At 36.6% G+C, this 16,373-nt stretch overlaps 1 protein-coding gene and 1 long non-coding RNA gene across 4 annotated transcripts; both read left to right on the plus strand.

Moving 5' to 3' along the window:
• Positions 1–2,327: 2,327 nt before the first annotated feature.
• LOC125499479 (uncharacterized) lies at positions 2,328–6,094 on the plus strand. 3 transcript variants are annotated; one of them, XR_007276352.2, is made up of 5 exons: positions 2,328–2,587; positions 2,674–2,734; positions 5,307–5,399; positions 5,485–5,594; positions 5,752–6,094. It is a non-coding gene; the product is annotated as an uncharacterized LOC125499479 (long non-coding RNA). The 3 variants fall into 3 exon arrangements; XR_007276351.2 differs by lacking the exon at positions 5,307–5,399; XR_008970385.1 differs by lacking the exons at positions 5,307–5,399; positions 5,485–5,594.
• Positions 6,095–13,579: 7,485 nt separating this feature from the next.
• LOC125491789 (putative UPF0481 protein At3g02645) lies at positions 13,580–15,102 on the plus strand. Its single transcript, XM_048633873.1, has 2 exons — positions 13,580–14,255; positions 14,387–15,102. Exons 1-2 carry the CDS (start codon positions 13,580–13,582, stop codon positions 15,100–15,102), a joined length of 1,392 nt encoding a protein of 463 aa, XP_048489830.1.
• Positions 15,103–16,373: the final 1,271 nt, after the last annotated feature.

Raw genomic sequence — 16,373 nt, forward strand, 5'->3', positions numbered from 1 at the left:
CCGTTGCACCACCCTCCTCCAATTTTCGCAAAATACAAAGTACCCCCACAACGAAAAAACAGAGGGAAGAAGAAGGGGTTGCGGGTGGCGCGGGCGGTGGGGTGCGAAAATGGAAGGGGGTGGTGCTGTGGGGGGGCGCGGGGGTGGGGGGGAGGGTCGGCGGCACGATGGGGAGGGAGGGTGGGGGGACTGCTGAACTGAACTGAGTGGGGGAGAGGCGGCGCGAGGGTGGGGGGGGGCTGCTGGGGTGGGGGAGGGGGCAAGGGTGGTGGGAGTGGGGGAGTGGGTGGTGGGTGGTGGGAGGGTGGGAAGTGGGTGGTGGGAGGGTGGATTAGGGTTAGGGTTAGGGTTAGGTCTAGGGTTAGAGTTAGTATTAGGGTTTAGGGTTAGGATTAGGGGTTAGGATTAAGGTTAAAATTAGGAGATTAATTAGGGTTTAAGGTAAGAAATTAGGATTAATGAGTAACGGCGGTTAACACCGTTAGTCATTAAGGGTATCTGAGTGAATTAGTTCGAAACTAAGAGGTACCTGGTGAATTTTGAAAACGTGGAGGGTACCAGGTGGTTTTTTTAAAAAACTCGGGGGTATTAGGTGAAACAGTCGTATTATTTATTAGTTACATGATTTAAAATATTATGTTTTATATCTTTTAAAAAAAATATGCTTTAAAATATAGTAAAATTTTTGGATAGACCGGGCCTAGTCGAGTTAAGCGCTAATCCTTACCCAAAACTTCCAGACTCATCGGATCGAATCATTTCAATCGGCTTTCGAATCGAAAAGTCTTATTCAAATTCCAAGAAAAACGAGTTTGTTCAGTTCATTTTCGGACAACATTAATTAACTAATATTATAGGTGACCTATGTTATATAAGAGAAATTTTTTAAAAAATATTTCTATTAAAAAACTTTAACTAGAATAATACAAACTTTGGCCGATTTTTCCAAAATAAACCAATTTTGAATTATTATCTAATGAAATAAACTTTATATCAAATTTTCTAAAGTAGGTCAAAATAACATAGAGCCTGTAAAACAGGTCAATTTTTTTTAAAAAAATTACCTTTCTCTCCTAACCCTTCCTCCACCCCCACCTAGCAAAAACCACTCTTTCCCTTCTATTTTTCTCCTTCCTCCCTACTACATGGCTCCCAAAGAAACCACCACACCTACCACAAAATAACCACCCAACCGTGAAATTCACCCCTATGAACCCAACCACCCCATAAACCCAACCACTCCTATAACTTTCATCACTGGAGATTCAGAAATATATCATCAATGGAGACTTAGAAATGGACAAAACAAAGGAGGGAAGAGATGAAGGGTATGTTCTTTTTAAAAAAAGAATTTACAAACTTTGAGCTTCAAAAAAGTTATTCCTATATGTATGCGTGAACTTTTTTGTTTGGATGCAATGGATGAGTAAACTACCCCTAGAGTGCATATATGATAAATGCAACTAGACTTGATGATCTATGCGTTCAAACCTATAATGGTTACCTACGTATCACAAAAATATAATGGTTACCTACATATCACAAAAGATGTAATCAAATTGCTTGTAATTTATGTGGGATGCATAAAATGAAATGAGGAATTTGTATACAATGAGACTCCTAAATGAATAAGAACTCTAGTTATTCATGTATTGTATGAATGATGGGTTATAAATGCATAAATAACTATTAATGAATATGAAACTATATGGATTTTAGAATGTCACACTTGGTAGATTATTGATGATTTTAGAATTCTAGACTTAATGAACTTTAAAAAATGCTTGAATCTTAATATGTATGAGACTTCAGTGGATTTAGATTTATAGAATGGACAAAATTTTAGTTGGCCTAGACTCGTATTATTTAGGGAATTCTATGGATTCTAAAATCCTGTTGAGAATTCTAGAGACTCCTTCGTTGAATGAAATTATAATGGAATTAAAACCAAAAAAATGAATGCAATAATAACAAAGATGGAATTAAAAAAATCTATCCTAAGCGGTGAGATGAGGTTAAAAGAGATTAAGGCTATGTTTGACAATAGTGGTTGAAATGGAGCTGAAATTGATAACACTACAAGAAAATAGATTTTGGGCAACGAAATTGAAACTTAAGGGCGACAAAAAGAAATGTCGTGGCCCATTGTTGAAAACAAAGGCGACGAGCTGATTTTGTAGCCCATAGCGTAAATTATGGGCGACAAAAATTGTTGTTGTTGCCCAAATTCATATTTGGGCGACGAAATAAGTTTTGGGTTGCCCATTATCTTAATTGGGCGACAAAACTATATATTTCGTTGCCGTTGTATAATAAATAGTCCAATTCAAATTATGTCTCGTTGCACAAACAGAAAAGAAAATAGCGGAAAAGAAACCCGCTCTAATATTTTCCCACAATATTATGTATTTCACTTCTTCAAGACTCCAACTGCTCATTTCTTCAAGACTCCAACTGCTCATCCTGTCAAAATAAAAAAAGCTTCAACTGCTCATCTCCTCAACTCACACCCTCTCCGGTCCGCCCTCCTCTTTTCTTTCTTCCGATGACTGGTTGGCACTTCCGACGACATCCCGACGTTTCTCAGGTGACGTTTCTCTGGTTATGATATGGAAAATTCGATTATTGAGTAATGAGGTTCTACTCTGCCCTAACTTTTTCTAATTACGGCAGGTGGTGAGGTAGGTGGCGGCTGGAGTTCAGCGGCGAGGCTAGCGGCAAGTTCGGCTGCAAGGTTGGTATATTTTATTATTTGCCCTAACTCACAAATCAAACTCTTTTCTTGTCAAACAAAACGGTTGTTTACCTTGAATTATTGGTATGAATTTGTAAAATTTTTCTTGAATTGCTTATATTATTTGTTGTTACGAGTGAATCTGAAATTTTGATCGGTATTTTTCAAGTTCAATGTGTTTCTTTGTCCTTCACTCATATCCCTCCTTTTTTCCCTTTGGTTCAAGCTTTTCTCTAAATAATGGAAGCCTCTGTCTTCCAGCTATTGTGTTAAACTCTATAGTTTAACGTTGTGCGATGTGATTTTGCTGAGGGTACTTGGTGAGAGTACTTGGTGTTTTAGGTAGTTAGGAGTTCCAATATGATTTTGAAAGGGTCTTTGTTGCTAAATATAATTCTTTTTGGAGATAATGAGAAACTATAATTGAAATTTGAAGTTTCTAGATATTTATCTTATTCTAGGAGACTAAGTTCAGCTTATCAACTATGTGCTTATTAGTGTACTGGGTTATTTATCTGCCTAAATTTGTGTTGAACATGTCTGTAGAGCATTTTTGTTGCTGGTATATATTACAGATCAATGGAAGGGTGTTCTCCAAAGGAACAATGGGTTTAGGAATAAGGAGAGTTTAGAATTGGTATGTAGCCATATTGTATGATGTCATCTAGCTCTTCCTGAAAACAACTAATTATCAACAACACCGTCGAAACCTCATAAACCAAAAGGAGTTTACTAAGTTGATGCAGCCACCAAGATTCAGACATTAAATCATTAATTTAAAAGAAATCTTACATCAATTAGAATTTATCAAGAAGAAAAGTGTGGAGAAAAAACATAAGCTCTTATTTTTTTAGCCCATGTGGATATGGATGCCGTTTTATTTCGTGTTTAGGAGAGATAATTTGGATAGGGTAGTCAAATACGGATCAGTTTTTTTAGGTCTCTTAAACACCTAACTAAAGTTGGGAAAATAAACAAACTAAAAAGGAAGAGGAACCATGAGAGGTTGTCTTAAAGAAATCGTATTCTGTTCAAAGAACGAGGCTCCCTAGTTTAGAAACTAAGATCTAAATTGTCATAAAATTTACTTATCAATTATTCCAGCAAAGAAAAATTTAACCAGGAACACCACAGAACAGTTTAGAAGTGATGCTGAAATAATAACTCTTAAAAAGGCACATAAGTGAAATTATAACTATAAGCATCTTGAGTTAAAAGTGAACTAAGAAAATATCATCATTAACTTTCACCATTAGTTTGAGAGAAACTATGTTTTGTTGTTTTCACCATTACCTTAATAAGTTAATATCTCAAGATGTTGTAGTAGAATACACAAATCAAAGAAGGGAAGGCAACAATACATAGTTTATTTTTATCTTCCATACTTCATTACGAAAAGTTCATATTTTCAGCATTGCTCATCTAGTCTAGTGAAGCAAGAACCATATGAAAAAACCTGTAAAAGATTCAATGGTTAAACTTGAATGAAAGCATTGTTGCTCCCATTAGTGATTCTATATAATACTAAGATAGGTCCAAGTTGCATATTACTTTATTATAGTAGAACTTTCTGATAGATTAATATAATTATAATCATATATTCAACTATTCAATTACTATTCACTAGTCAACATTACAGGCAATGACGCAAATTAGTGAGGCAGTTAAGGGATGAAGAAACAAGCAGCACATCATCACCTTTGATAGTAGATTAATATGAAAATAATTTATCTTGTTGTATACAATACACCCCAAATTAGGAAATCTCCTCTCTTTTTTCCAAAAGCCTACAATACCTCCCCCTTGTTAGTAACTAACTACTAAGTATTTGTAGGCAATGACAGAAGCAACAAGCAGCCCATCCCTTCACCATCTCCCTGGCCACCATTTCTTTTTTCTTTCTAAATAAAAAAGCGTGGAGTTTATTCTTACTTGGTCCTCATGTTTTCGTTCATCTCTTAGTTTCTACATGTGGACTATGATTGCTAATTGAAAATGCATTTTGGTATTCATTTCAGTGGGAACTGGTTGTGTACTTGTGTTAATCTGTATATCTATCCGTTCTTATTTTGGAGCAATATATGGTTGCCACAGGTAGAGGCAAATTTTTGTATATAGATGGTGGTGTGGATATCCTCTTCTCTTGTAATGACCATAATTAAAAGATATCAAGACTTGTCAAACTAGATAGTGTTGAAGGTTCTTTAAAAGGCTTATTAATTTGACAGATGAGAAATTTCAGATTCTCACAAGCACTCTATTTTTGGTGTTTAATGTGTCCTATATCTTCCATGGTTTGTTTTAAATATTTGAACGCAATTCATTCCTTTGATAGTCATACCCAGTACTTACCTATAGCAGCTTTCTGCTGGTCCCATGTATGAAAATTATGTTACAGTGTAGTGCGCCGATTTGTTTTCCAGATACATTTGCAGATTTAATTGCTTGAGAGTAGGTCAGTAGGGCATATATGGGTTTAAACTTTAGTATTTTGTAATCATACTTTGCAGTTCGTACTAAATTTATTTACTAGGTTTTTTTCCTAATTGATTACTTTCACATGCACTTGTAGCATATGTGAAAACTTAATACATAGAACAAGCTAAAGTTGACTGAAACACCAACCAATTTTTCACGATCTACGGCGAGAATAATGTATGACATGGTGCGTAATTTTCGCTTCCTTTATTACATGATGTACTATATATTTCTTTTGGAATATATGTAACCATTTGTTGTATGATATGTAGATGAATTAGCCACCCGTTCTTCCAACACGATCTTGAAGGATCATCCAAACCTATTGAAGTGGAACAGGAACCATACTATGTCAGATTATTTGAGAAGACCAAAAAATAAGGTTATTCACCCTACCTTTTTTTAGGGGTGTTAGTTTTCTGTGGCCTTACTAGTACTTTAAAAAGACACCCTGGGAACCCATTGATGAATAAAACCATCCCCCCTCCCCCAATTTTTATCACATGGGTGCCTAATTTTAACGTTTTCGCTTTCATCAGGAACAATGGGTCGTGACCATCTTCCCAAATTAGCAAAGGAAAGCCATATGAAGTATGACAAGGCTTGGATTATGTGAATTTCTTTGTAGATTATGGGTAGTGCTAATTAGTTTGTTTTTTAGATTTCCTTTGAATTTTGTAACACATTTAAGTTACATAGGATGTCGAATTTGAAGATTATTTTGTACTCCACCGGTTGTCTACAATTTGCTATTCCATGAATACTTCTTTTATTATATCATACTTTTGTTTTTAATAAGTTTATATACTTATATATGAATATTTGGACAATTAATTAGGTATTACACATTGTTCTTTGAATAAAGCGTGAGATTTAAAATTATGTAAAGCAATTCGTAGCCCAAAGTACTTTGGGCAACGAAATTGTTGTTGCCCAAGATAGCATTCTGGTAAGGTTATCACACAATGGGCGACGACAAATAGTGACTGTTGCACAAAGTTCCATAATATGAACAAAAGTTAAGTTTTCGTTGCCAAAACTATGTCAAGTTTAGGCAACGATACAAAAAAAGTCGTAGCACAAAATAGCATTATGTGCAACGAAAGCAATTCGACGCCCAAACTACAGTTTGTGCAACGAACATGATATTCGACGCCTAAAATGGAAAGGGCGTCGAGCCTTAGACGACGAAATTGGCGAGCAAAAATTTCGTTGCCCAAACCCTTGTGCAACGAAATTGTCCTATTGGGCGACGAATATTTTTGTTGCCCAAAACCTATTTCCTTGTAGTGTAAGGTGGTTGTAGGCATAAAAAATTTATTATATGCCACATCACACATTTAATTGACCCATTAAAATCTTAAAGTCAAATGTTGACTTTTATGAATGGATGATCATCAAATTTAATTAATTTGGGCTTATCACTAAATTAGGCCTATTTTAATTAATCACTATTGTTGGGTCAATATCCATTAAATGAACGATGGGCTAATGAAAAGGTGGACTCTTAATAGAGTTATGTCCATAAGGCCCAAAAGGCAGGATAAGTGGAAACCCTAGGGTTCTCCTAACTCTATAAATAGAGCTCTTCTATTCACTTATAAAGGAGGAGAAGAAATCAGACTCCAGAGCCATCAAGGAGAAAAGCAGAAAGCACAACCTAAACCTGTCAAGTAATCTCTCTGCTAGTCAAGTTACATCAAATTCTCTCTTAGAAGAAGGAAAGCAAGATCAACCTTGGACGAGATTAAGCCTAAAGGCCCTCATTCAGGAAGATCATATTGGTTCGTGAGCAACAAAAAACCAACATCAAATCCTTCCAATAGAAGAAGAAGAACAAGCATACAAATTGACGTGTCGTTCTATTCTACATCAACATCCTTGAATAAGATCAAACATGAAGGCCCTTATTCATGAAAATCAAAGCTGTTCATGAATTGCAAAGTTCAAATACACGTGAGATGAATCAGAGGATTAAAACATTAGAGATTGTAACCCAAAAATACAAAATTAATAAAATATTATTTTGTTCACATCTTTTGACTCTCTATTTTGCAGATCTAAAATTTGTGTTTACAAATTTGGCACGCTCGGTGGGACAATCTCTACCTCTCATCTTTTTCTCCATTCAAGCAATAAAGCAAATTCATTCGACCATGGTGGCCAAGAGAAGATTTGTTCATGACAGCAACAAATCCTTTCCTCAAAGCGTGGATCCTTCGACGGAGTCCATCAATGGAGCGACAGACGTTAATGTGAGTGTCATGACCATTGAAGCAAATACCATGGAGGAAGAATTAGCAAACATGAAGATGCTCATTCACAAACTCGCCAAAGAGAATGAGGAAAAAGAAGAACAAATCAATTTCCAAAGCAAACAACTTGCTGCTCTAACAAAGAAACTTGAGAAACGTCCGATTGGTGAAAGCGAAGGCGATAGTGGTGGATCCAAATTTAGCATGAAGTCAAAGACTAGTACAAAGGATGGAGCTATCCATGGCGATTCATTCAATTTCCAACAAATTCAAGATATGATAGCCACAGCTGTCAAACGCCAACTTGGTGGAGATTTTGACGGGAACGACCAATACACCAAGCCTTATACAAAGAGAATCGATGCCCTAGAAATGCCTATGGGCTATCAACCTCCCAAATTCATGCATTTCGATGGCATTGGCAATCCCAAGCAACATATAGCACACTTTGTTGAAACTTGTAATAATGCAGGTACTGAAGGAGACCTACTCGTGAAGCAGTTCGTTCGATCTTTGAAAGGAGTGGCATTCGATTGGTACACCGACTTAGCTGCTAGATCAATTGATAATTGGGAACAAATGGAAGAAGCATTTATGGATCGTTTCTTCAGCACTCGTCGTATTGTCAGCATGACTGAGTTGACACAAACCACCCAACTGGCGGATGAGCCTGTTATAGAATATATCAATCGATGGCGAACGTTGTGTCTTCAGTGCAAAGATCACCTATCTGAAGCATCCGCTGTAGAGTTGTGCACCCAAGGCATGCATTGGGACCTGGCTTACATACTGCAAGGAATTAAGCCAAACACATTCCAAGAACTGGCAACTCGGGCTCACGAAATGGAGATGACCATCGCCAACCATGAAGAGAATTATGATTAGACATCTATGTCGATGTTGTTCATGCCTGCAAAAGGACAAAAATACCCAAAAAAAAAAAGATCTCCTAAGCAAGAGTATAAACTGCAAATTTTTTTTTTTAAAAAAACACTCCTAAGCAAGAGTATAAACGGCATAAACCAAAAAAAAAAAACCAGAGACTAAACTGCAATCAAACCCCCTAAAAAAAAAAACTCAAAACCTTGAACTACGTTTGGCTTGATCCAAATAAGTACATATCGAATACTTATTTAGTACGTAGGCATCTTGAGTATCTTAGCTTATTCAAGTGCAGCCACGTTAAAAAAAAAAACAAATAAACTTGGGGGCATGGGAACGTTGAAATCGTTTCGCCTTAACCTCTGAGATTTACAATGATGAAGGATGAGCACGAGGTCGTTTGTTCGAAGATTGGAGACAGCTTCCAAGCCCCATACTTCATCCAAATTCCACGAAGACCTGGAGAAAGCTTCCAAGCACCAGAGATTCGACAAAAATGTTAAGCATGGAGATGGGAGAAAGTTCTCAAGCACCAATGCTTCATCAAATTTCCTCGAAATTCTGGAGAAAGCTTTCAAGCACCAGAAATTCGCCAAAAATGTTAAGCCTAAAGATTGGAGAAAGCTCTCACGCACCAACGTTCCACGGAACCTTTTAAGATCCCGAGAAAGCTATCAAGCACAGAGATTGCACCAAAAAGGTAGACAATGAGTTTGAAGACACCTCAAACATATGACTGAGTCGTCCCTGAGATCTGGAGAAAGCTTTCAAGCACCTGAGATCTGAAAGAAATGAGAGTTGGAGTAAAACTTCATGCACCAACATCTTGAAATTAAACAAAAAAAAACACAATTTACAGTAAGATTTGGAGAAAGCTCCCAAGCACCAAATCACATTATCAAACACCATCACATGGCCACAAAAGGTCATGTCAAACGTGAAAAAAAATGGAATAATGATGATGCACCACTGATCTTGTATTTAGTCCAGGCTAGATTTCATGATATTATTTGTAATGGCGTCAAAAAATGGAAGCTCATTTGCTCATGCGTAGCACCTATAAGATGGCTCGATGGCAAGAATGACAACTCCTCTGGCATCCAGCGACAAGGGGCAACATTTTTCCCTTCGTGACATCAAGGTATTGTGAATAGTGGACTGCAATATCATCAAGATGGCTTGGCAATCCAGTACTCCACACTTCATTGAGTTTATGGCACGATTTAGGTCTTCATGTTCCGTACAAAATTGTGTTATATCCATCATTTGTAGCACCAACTATTTCCATGTGATCTTCATTGAATATTAGCATGGATTAAGTTGCACCATTGCATATTCTTCCTAAAAAGATATAACTCACGAAAATGGAAGAATAAAAAAGAGAAAAAAAAGGAAAAAAGAAAATGCCACGTACTTAGTCGTGGGCATGTTGTTGAATGGATGATAGCAGTATATAGTGCCATGATAGTATATTGTTAATCATCCTTCTATTAACATTTCCTTAAAAAAAAAAAAATAAAGATGAAAATGTGGTGCCAGCACCAACATAACAATCACAGCACCAACATCATTAATTCATCATGCATGATGCATGTGATCGTTTTTAACAAGGAATACCACACTACACAAATCCATAAAAACAAAAAAAGAGAAAGAGGATTATGAGAAACATAAGTGGTATTGTTGCTTGCCATCACTATCTCGTGGAGCTTGTAATACAATTATGATTGCAAATATCAGCACTAGTAACTTCTCATTTGGTGAAATACAAAACAAATGATGGCACAACGAGAGAACAATCATCTTAGCTCCAGCTATATGGTGAGAGATGTGGTCTGGTGTGATTATTTGGGGCTCCCTGATTCAATGTTGCTTCTCCTCCATCAATGTGTCAAGGGATGGGCGCATGGCTCAGCTTTAATTTTGCGGTATCAAAACTTGGGTGGCTCTTCCTCCGTCATCTCGAGGCATCAAAGGCGGTTCGTCTCAGTCTCTTTGGCACCACCACGTCAGTTTTCAGCAGCACAACAACAGTGAGCACGGGCTGCACAAACCCACGATGCGGCAAGGACTACGTCTCCTTCATGGCATCACGACGTCGACGAGAATGGCTTGGCTCCTTCTTATGGCATCACAACTCAAATTAGAGGCAATAATGGCATCTCTTTCTTCATGTCGTCACCACGTCAGCGTCCATGGGCTTTGTGCTGTCAAAGGTGGGAGGCGAGCAAACAAGGAAAAGCTTCCATCTTTTGTGCACTTCATATTAAGCCTACAAAAAAAAAAAAAAAAATTCAACTACCCTCCAAGATGGTTTGGCGTGCTGCTGCTCCGTGGTTTGCTTCTAGGATGATCCCTGGTAGACTCCTCTTTGGCTATGCAAGTGCTCCTCATAAGCACTGCAACTTGAATGATAAAATTTTCTCAAATATCTGATGTTATATATAACCATGAGGTAGGAATATTCCCCAAGATATTCACGCGGCTGAATAACCATCAAACTTATCTTGAGAATTTGTTGAGTATTATGTGGGTGTTGTTATTTCTCGTGTTTATCTGATAAGATAGAGAGCAAAGTTACCCAACATTCTCGTGAAGTTAAACAATCAATCGGCAACCATGGATTTTGAAAAAAAAAAAAGTTGAAGTATAACATTATATTGTCGTGGGTTATTACAAATGCAACATATTGTTTGATTTTTTGTAATCCAATATTATCAAAAGCAAACTTGTTTCAAACAAAATGAAGCCAGCAGAAATTTGTTTTGATGATAAAAAAATCGAGACTTGATCACTCTTAAACACTTAAATGGTGTACGTGATACAGTCTCGAGGGGGCAATTTGTAGGCATAAAAAATTTATTATATGCCACATCACACATTTAATTGACCCATTAAAATCTTAAAGTCAAATGTTGACTTTTATGAATGGATGATCATCAAATTTAATTAATTTGGGCTTATCACTAAATTAGGCCTATTTTAATTAATCATCTATTGTTGGGTCAATATCCATTAAATGAACGATGGGCTAATGAAAAGGTGGACTCTTAATAGAGTTATGTCCATAAGGCCCAAAAGGCAGGATAAGTGGAAACCCTAGGGTTCTCCTAACTCTATAAATAGAGCTCTTCTATTCACTTATAAAGGAGGAGAAAAATCAGACTCCAGAGCCATCAAGGAGAAAAGCAGAAAGCACAACCTAAACCTGTCAAGTAATCTCTCTGCTAGTCAAGTTACATCAAATTCTCTCTTAGAAGAAGGAAGCAAGATCAACCTTGGACGAGATTAAGCCTAAAGGCCCTCATTCAGGAAGATCATATTGGTTCGTGAGCAACAAAAAACCAACATCAAATCCTTCCAATAGAAGAAGAAGAACAAGCATACAAATTGACGTGTCGTTCTATTCTACATCAACATCCTTGAATAAGATCAAACATGAAGGCCCTTATTCATGAAAATCAAAGCTGTTCATGAATTGCAAAGTTCAAATACACGTAGAGATGAATCAGAGGATTAAAACATTAGAGATTGTAACCCAAAAAAATACAAAATTAATAAAATATTATTTTGTTCACATCTTTTGACTCTCTATTTTGCAGATCTAAAATTTGTGTTTACAGTGGTTGAAACTAATTAGGTAGCCGCTGAAACTATATGTTAAGGTGCTGAAACTGATAAGCTAGCAGATTGCATAACCTGTTTGGTAAAATTATTTATGATTGTAGTTGAAATATCTTTTTAGGCTTAAAAAGGTATTAAATATCTTTTTGGCCTTAAAAAGATTTTAAATAATATCTCCTTAGGTTTAAAAGATAAAAAGAAAATAAAAAAATAAAAAATTTTCAACACCCAATCTCATATGCTATATTTTACTCCAACTCAATTTCACTCAAATTTTGGACTTAAATTTTATTTAAGTTCCTCCACCAAACAGACAAACACCACTAATCATATAACGTGACTTAAAATTGTAGCACCTTATCATTTAAGTCACCTGAAATGTTTCTCCAAACAGAACCTAAAATTCTAATTGAGATTAGAGGATAAAATTTGTAATGCGTACAATTCCTACTTGACACAGACTGCCTGCGTAGCACGCAGTTGGCTTCCGCTTAGGTGGGAGTTTTTTGCGATCCTTCTTGGTTGTGGAACCTTTTATCTTAAAATGGACCACGGGCCTTTAAAATAATTTTGGATTAATCTCCTACGAGTTGGACCAATCAGGACAACGATTATAATCATCGGGTACTAACATGGGGAGAAGATTTATGTGTCTGCATGTTCTAGTGATTTTGTTAATAAGTAATTGAAATTACTGATAAACACTGCAATCACTTGCCTAATTAGTAATATTTATTAATATATATGTTTTCTTCTAATTTATTCTAAATTTTCATATCTATACTAATATATTAAAGGGGTTCTTAGACAAGTACGGTGCCAAGTGACATTCTCCCTTAGGATGTTTTACTCTATGTAAAAATACCATACAAAAAAAAAAAAATTGGATTGTATTAGGGTTGATTTCATGACATTGATCAAGTTTATATACTAAAGTCTTAACCACTAAATCAAGTAATATTTGGTGATATCATTTTAAAATAAAATATTAATAGATAAATATCTCATCAACCGATGCATAGCCCGGGCCTAAGAACTAGTGGATTGATTAATTGGTGCGATTGAATGAGAGAGCTTAATCTAAGTTAATGACTTTGCTCTAACTATATTTGGTGAAACATTAGTTACTCGTCTTGTTTCACAAGAAAAGAGACATGTGGATGTCAATGAACTTACTTGATTAAAGTCTTGTGAGGTGATACCCAAGACCTGAAATCTAATTACGTCTACATCATTTGATGTTGTAGCTCTCTCTATGTACACCCAAAAAAAAATGAAATATGTCTTTAATTTTTTTCGCGCATCAATATTCTCTAATTGTTATAATTTCATCATTAATGTCGAGGTATAAAATTCACATGTTTAACCTATATAGTCCCCAGCCATAAAATAGTTCTTTCCCTGTTGTAGTATTGGCATTTGTTAATTGTTACAATTCTCTCTGATCATTTTTTCGTCTCTATCCCCGTTATATAGTTCCCCGCCATATACACGTTTGTCTGTATTACTTGGTGGTAAATTGTCAATAACATATAACTTCATTCTCGCATTTGTTTACATATCTTTGTCTGCAGTAGAACTGACATATATACATATATACCAATCAATGGATCACAATCCTACTGATCTGAAGAGAGAAATTGAAAGAAAATGGGAGATCTTAGGACATGAGAGGCCAGAAACTCTGAAAGCGGAATATCCTTCGCAACCGTCTATTTACAGGGTTCCAGAACATCTTCGAGAGCTCAGTAACAATGCTTACATACCGTGGAGAGTATCAATTGGTCCTTATCACTACAATAATCCGAAATTTTGGGTTATGGAAGAACACAAGCTGGAGTATATGAAGGCTTTCATTAATAGAGCGTCGCACAAAAAATTAGAGGACTACATTAAGGTTGTCGAGCAACTAGAACCGATGGCGCGCTTTTGCTATGCTGATCGAACAATAGGCCTCATCCAGTCCAAAGACTTTGTTGAGATGTTACTTATTGATGGTTGCTTCATAGTAGAGTTCCTTCTTAGAAAGATTCAAAAATTAGCACTTGTTGAGATGGAACCTACAAGACGAAGTTATGGTCAAATGTACGAATTTGTCGGAAGTATTTCCCCCTTCCGACCCACGCATGATATCATATTCCGCAGTACAAGAACTTCGTTTGAAGTACGGCGTGATCTGATCTTGTTGGAGAATCAACTTCCATATGATGTCCTTGAGAGGTTATATGATCTCACTTTTAATAAACCAGATGAGGCATCGTCTTCATATGCCCATTCACAAGGTGAGGCAGAGGCACATGATATACTAGATGAGGCAGAGGCACATCCCAAGCACAAGGTGAAAAACCACCCTTTTATGAAGTTGTCTATTGTGCACTAAGAGCCTCAATGCCTAGCATTACTACTATCTTAGAAAGTAACCAACTTCGAGAAAGAATCGGTGTGTCTAATGTGGCGAATCTTGTTAGTTTCTTGAAAATCTGCTGCCGACCTTTCCCTACCACCTATCCACCTGATGTTGCCTTGCCAGTTCCTACAGAACCAGCATGTCTTTGCAGCCTAGATGGCAGAGACACAAAGGAATTTCGGGTCCCTAGTGTAACACAGTTGGCGAAAGCTGGCGTTCATTTCAAAGCTAGTAAAAGCCCGTGGCTCAGTATAGATTTTGCAAATGGGGTTCTGGAGTTGCCGGCTTTGAGTATATGGCATCATACAGATACATTTTTCAGGAATGTGATGGTGTACGAGTTATACACCGAGGCTAATCATACCAGAACTACAACGATTAGTGACTATATGTGTCTTATGGATGACCTGATAAATTCAAAAGAAGATGTTGCTCTACTTACAAAGGAAGGTATTATTCATAACTGGTTAGAGTCAGATGATGCATTATCAGATCTATTTAATTCTATTACTAAGCACATCTTGGCAGACCATGCATCCTATGCAAGAACCTGCAAGGATCTCAATGACTTTCTTAAGAAACCAATGCCAAAGTACAAGGCAATCCTTCGACAAAATTACTTCAATGAACCATGGGCGATTATATATTTCATCACTGGAGTGCTCATACAAACTGCTGCTACTATCATACAGGCTGTCACTGATATTCGCTCTAACAAGTAGACCTGCTTTCTTACAAAGATTGTTTAAGTTTCATTTCGTGCATGCCGTGTGCGGGTCGAGTTCAGGTTTGGTAAACATGGATCAGGTTCAGATTTGATCGACTGTTCAGATTGAGGTCCAATCAAGTCTGGTTTGAATCATATCGTGTGCGAGTCGAGTTCAGGTTTGGTTAACATGGATCAGGTTCAGATTGGATCGACTATTCAGATTTAGGTCCAATCAAGTCTGGTTTGAATCATATCGTGTGCGGGTCGAGTTCAGGTTTGGTTAACATGGATCAGGTTCAGATTGGATCGACTGTTCAGATTTAGGTCCAATCAAGTCTGGTTTGAATCATATCGTGTGCAGGTCGAGTTTAGGTTTGGTTAACATGGATCAGGTTCAGATTGGATCGACCGTTCAGATTTAGGTCCAATCAAGTCTGGTTTGAAACATATCGGTCTGAGCCAGGTCAAGTTATAATAATTGTTTATTCAATTGTTTCAAATTTATTTTATCTATTTCAGTCATTTTGAATATTTATGAGCATTGGTCGAGTGATATTGAATATGGGTCATGTTAGTTTGATCCAATCATGGATTGGTGTATGATTAAAAACTAATACCGCAAGTGCACGGTGTACAATATAGTATCACTAGCAAATACAGGTCGAACCCACAAGGATGTTGTTATTAAATCGTATTACTTACTCAATTATATTAAGCCGATAAATTGAATAATTATTACACTAAGACTGAAAATTATAACTAATAACAAGAATCTTTAATGCTCACTGTACCACTGTGACAATTAGCAATTTATAAATAGAAAACTAGTGATTAGGCCCGGGCTATGCCCCGGGTAAGAAAAATTTCATTTATTAATATTGTACTTTGATATAATATCACTAATTACAACTTGGTCTAGTGGTTAAAACTTTAGTACATGAACTTGAGGTCACGAGATCAAAACCTATACCATGCAATTTCTAATTTTTTTTATTGTACATGGATTACATAAACTAAAACTCCCTAGGAAGAGCGCCACGTGGCACCGTTTCTGATTTGCGCACGCCTTTTAATATATTAGTATAGATAGCAGACAAACTTAAAATATAAAACCTATGAAGTAAACCACTAATCAAATATGAATTCAACTACTGCAAAGTGTAAATAAAGAAGTAATGAATAAAGTAAAGGCACTAAAGTTGACAATAAGCAATACTCTGTATGCTGTATTGAATTTGTTGAAGCAACAATATGAAGATGTCGACAATGTCGAAATTAGATGCC

This window comes from Beta vulgaris, chromosome 7, assembly GCF_026745355.1.
Source record: "Beta vulgaris subsp. vulgaris cultivar EL10 chromosome 7, EL10.2, whole genome shotgun sequence".
Classification (NCBI taxonomy): domain Eukaryota; kingdom Viridiplantae; phylum Streptophyta; class Magnoliopsida; order Caryophyllales; family Amaranthaceae; genus Beta; species Beta vulgaris.